This window comes from Rhinopithecus roxellana, chromosome 9, assembly GCF_007565055.1.
Source record: "Rhinopithecus roxellana isolate Shanxi Qingling chromosome 9, ASM756505v1, whole genome shotgun sequence".
Lineage (NCBI taxonomy): Eukaryota > Metazoa > Chordata > Mammalia > Primates > Cercopithecidae > Rhinopithecus > Rhinopithecus roxellana.
Window position 1 is genome coordinate 128534628 of NC_044557.1, and position 4650 is coordinate 128539277.

Sequence of the window (4650 nt, forward strand, 5' to 3'; positions counted from 1 at the left end):
CCCAGCCATGGGCTTTGATGTGTTATTATGGTGAAAGCACAGGTACTCGGGAGGCTGGTTCAGGCAAGATTCCTAATCCTCTCCTGTGCATGGGTGTCAATTAGGTCAGGTCCTTGTCTCACTAACAGAGTTACCCTGTGACATGCAGGCCAGGCTCTCTTGGGGGCTTTAAATTATCCCTTGATGCAGCGAGCTCAGCCTCAGCCACCAGCACAGGCATCTCGGGGTCTATTGTATTAGGAGTCATGGAGAATCCATCGTTGGTTGCTACCTGGGCCTGGCCAGGGCTAAACTGACCAAGGAAGATGTGGGGAGCCTCCCTGGACTCCTGTGTGAACCCCAGCTTCCCACCAAATTTCTCAACTGTCCTTGCCAAAAGAGTTATTTAATGTACCCAACAGAAAGTAACCCAGGATATTAGGACACCTGATCCCAAATGACACTTAAATAGGGAAGTCCTCTCCTGTTTGTGCACAACTGTCCTTGCTACAGGAGAACTGGGACAGAGGACTGCTGTCTGCCCTCTCTGGTCACTCTGCGTAGCACGAGGATCTGTAAGTAACAGAAACCTTAAACTTTCCCATTGAGGTTTCAGCATTGAAGCTGTGTCCCCAGTCTGACCTGTGACTCCTGGGCCACCCCAGAGGGACCTAGTGGGTGAATCCCCTGCTGTGCTTCACTGGCTACCAGCTCAATTAATAGAGAAACTCAAGGAATTTCTGTCTAAATACACGTGTCCTACTTGACACGTCCAATAGAGATAACAGTAGCTCCTTAAAACATTCTTTGATGTGGAGAGAAGCCGATCCTGCTCCTCGGCCTATTTTTCAACCAGGTTATCTGTTATTTGCTATTGAGTTGTTTGACTTCCTTATGTATTTGGATGTTTACCCTTTCTAGCACTTAGGGTTTGCAATCATTGTCTTTCATTTTCTGGGTTGCTTTTTCACTCAGTTGTTTGTTCGTTGTTTTGTTTTTTGACGTGCAGATGCTTTAGAGGTCAGTACAGCTCCACTTGACTATTTTCCCTTTTATTGCCTGTGTCTTTGGTGTCATAGCAAAGATATCATTACCAACATCAATGTCAAAGTGTTATCTTCATATGTTCTCTCATTATTTTATGGTTTCAGGTCTATGTTTGGGTCTTCGATCTATTTTGAGTTGATTTGTGTACATAGTATACAATAAAGGGTCACATGTATACAAATGTCGAATCCTAAGGTGGTATACAGTAGATATAAACCATTTTTAATTTTTATTCATATCTCAATGGAGCTGGAAAAATAAAGTTTTGGCTATAGACGAAACTTTTACCTCAATATCACTGTGTTCATTTCACCTATCGCATGGTAGGGTCATTGTCCTCTTCACATTGGCCCCTACAGGTGGCTACTCACCCCACGCCTTCATGAGAGTGGTCATGCCCTTGATGCCTGCAATAAATGACTCTTCACTTGATAGGAATTCATGCCTGCTGCCACAGTGTAGACCTATAGAGAGTAGTGGGACTATCTGAAGGAAAGGAGATATTTGTATCCTGAACTTATTGAACAAAGCACTGCTGTTATCCTTTGGTAGAACAGTAAAAAGTAAATATGTAATGAGGTGAGAAACAGGAGAGAGATGTCAGGATCCTCATCATCACCATCCTCTCCACCCAGCACAGACACTAAACATAGAGATTCAAACTAGAGTGAAAGCTGGGAGAGCAAAGGAAGAAAACACGGACATTGACACCAATGGGATCCCACACAGTCTCCAATGAAATGCACACCTCCTCTGAGAAGGATCAAGATTTCCTGTCTCTGAGCCTCCTCTCTGCAGACATAGAAATCCAGGCTAACTCCTCTCTCCCGACTTGTCCGCTCCTGCTCTCCGTCCTCCAGGTCACTTCAGCCATGAGGACCTTCGCCCTCCTCACTGCCATGCTTCTCCTGGTGGCCCTGCACGCGCAGGCAGAGCCACGTCAGGCAAGAGCTGATGAAGGTGCCGCCCAGGAGCAGCCTGGAGCAGATGATCAAGGAATGGCTCATTCCTTTACACGGAATGAAAGTGCCACTTTTCTGCTTTCAGGTGAGACAGGCCGGCATGCAGAGCACAGGGTCTAGAGGGATGGATGGGAGACAGAGTCAGGAATCGAGACTCAATGGTCCATGTCACTTAGGTGGCTTCATTTAGCATCACTGGGCCTTGGTTTTCTCATCTATAAATTGAATAGAGAACCAAATAAATCTAACAGGTCTTCTGTCTTTAAAGACTTGAGGCAGCTCTGTCTAGAGAGTAACCATTCTTTTATTCCTTTACTTCCTTAATAATCCTTTCACTTTAGAAAGTTAATAAAATTAAAAAATAAAACTTGAAATGAAGATATGTCTGGGAAATTCAGCAGGTTTAAAATATGAAGAGACAGTCTGACTAGTTCTTTCTGGATTCATATAAGTAGACTTCATTACAAGGAGAATATTTTACTGTATCTATAGAATACTTTTTGAAAAGCAGAGCCAAGCCTAAGAGTGTGTTCAGGTGTGGGTGTGATGGGGCAGAAGCACAAAAATTACAGCAAATGAAAATGAGTCTCAAATCCTGCGTGACCAGCACTGCTCTGTGTATTTATTCTTATTGACTGAGGTTGTTCATGCTACCGGCCCTAATGCAGCCAACATCACTCCTCAGCTAGCACGTAACTTCTCCAAGATTCCCTTTACCACCCACTGCAGACCTTCTGATCCATTTATGATGCTCTCTTTGTGTCCCCAGAGTCAGAGAGAGGCTTGAGGTGCATTTGCGTACTAGGAATTTGCCGTCTGTTATAACGGCGTTTGCGGTCCTGTGACTTTCGTGGTTGACTCTATCGGATCTGTTGCCGCTGAGCTTGCAGAATCAAGAGAAACAAGCTCAGAAGTTACTTTGAGAGTTAAAAGAAATTCTTGTTACTCCTGTACCTTCTCCTCAGTTTCCTTTTCTCATCCCAAATAAATACCTTCCCGCAAGATTTCTGTCTTTACATCTCTTTCACCTTTGATGTGTCTTTGTGTCTCAAGTCACTTGGGATGCACCTACCAGAATCCTAGCATTTTAAACAAAACAAAATTCCAAATTCTAGGAATTTCAAGCAGGAGTTGGGGCTTCAGACTCAAATGGAAATGAAGGCCCAAATCACACCACCAACCTCCCACCCACTGCTCTGTATTTTCACTCTGCCTCATTGTCTCTGGATCCACTCTCAAAGAGCTCCCCTGTGCTGGGCAAACAATCATTGTCAGCTTAAAGTTCATGCAGTCACAAAATCATTCCTTCTCAGGAGAAACCAGCATGCTCTGTGCTAAAGAATTGGAATTTTATTGAACGTGTCTAGGTCACACATTTGCCTTTTAAGGCACAGGGCTACAGGAGATCCACTGAAACAACTTTAAGAGGGAAATGGGTTGTCAGCAAAGGCGGGATTAATGGTACAGAAAGCGCAGCAGCTCACACCGCGATGGCCTCATTAAGAGCACCCTCCAGTCACGTCTACTAAGACCTGGATTTCACACCCATAAAGTCGTCTTCACATCCACAAAATGCAAACGCACAAATGCTCCACTGCACTTTGCAACACGCATTCTCTTGTGTTGCCTTAACACCTCTGAGAACCTGATTCTGCCTGGAAAACACAGCTTCAGAGGAGATAAGGGATGAGGGAGGGAAAGCGATTCACCAGGGACACGGCAGCCTTCTTGTTGCTGCAGGGTGCTGAGGCAGCTCAGGGTTCCAGGCACCCCACTGAGACACTGCATCGGTGGGGAAGCCCATGCAGAACACAGGGAGGACAGAGTGGGTGCCAACCTCCAGTGCATTTCCCCTAGCTCACCCAGGGTTTAACCTTTCCTGCCTTTGTCTTCAGGGAAGTTGATGCCAACGGCCCTCCCTACTACAACAGTCTGATTCCTATTTCACCAGTCTTCAATAAGCGCCTCCTTCACATTTCTAAAACATCTTGGTGAATTATTTTTGTACAACAAATGAAATAGATTTCTTTTGTTATTTCTTTTCTGATTTTCTAAACTCAGCTTACAAGCAAATCCAGAAGGAAAGAGATCTGAAAAGTACTCATTCCATTTTAGGAATATCTGAATTTTTTTCCTTTTTCACTAAGAAACAACCAACTCATGGAGAACCTAAGGGAAAGAGCTCACTCTAACATTTCCTCTCAGTCACCCTCCCAACCTCTCAGTGCTGTATCCTCCTGGCTGACAGTGGCCCCCACCTTTGTTCCAGCCCTCCACCCCGTGGTCCTGCCACCACCTGGAATTCCTCCATCTCTCAATCTCAAGTATGAAGGTCCCAGTCGCTGACTCACCGGCTCTCCTTCCAGCCTCTCCCATAGCCGTCCCTCCTTCCCTGCTGATCAGAACCAATAAGGCCGTTCTCCCACAGAAATGTGCATGGGAATCACCCGGGAGTCTGTTCCCCAGGCTACACCCGGGACACCTGCCATCTGCCCTCATTTCCTCTTCGTATGCACTGTACCATCTTTAACTCAGATTCTCTGAGCTAGGTAATGTTTTTATATCATTTTCAGGCATATTAGTTGAGTTTTGCATTCAAATTTAAGAAACCACAACAAGCTGAGTTAATATTTTCACTGCCACACCTGAAAATTAGGAAAGA

At 45.1% G+C, this 4650-nt stretch overlaps 1 protein-coding gene across 1 annotated transcript; it reads left to right on the forward strand.

Moving 5' to 3' along the window:
• The first annotated feature begins 493 nt into the window (after positions 1–493).
• Positions 494–2985, forward strand: LOC104679035 (theta defensin subunit C). Its single transcript, XM_010384490.2, has 3 exons — positions 494–554; positions 1887–2073; positions 2758–2985. Exons 2-3 carry the CDS (start codon positions 1899–1901, stop codon positions 2811–2813), a joined length of 231 nt encoding a protein of 76 aa, XP_010382792.2. The 5' UTR covers positions 494–554; positions 1887–1898; the 3' UTR covers positions 2814–2985.
• The last annotated feature ends 1665 nt before the right edge of the window (positions 2986–4650 follow it).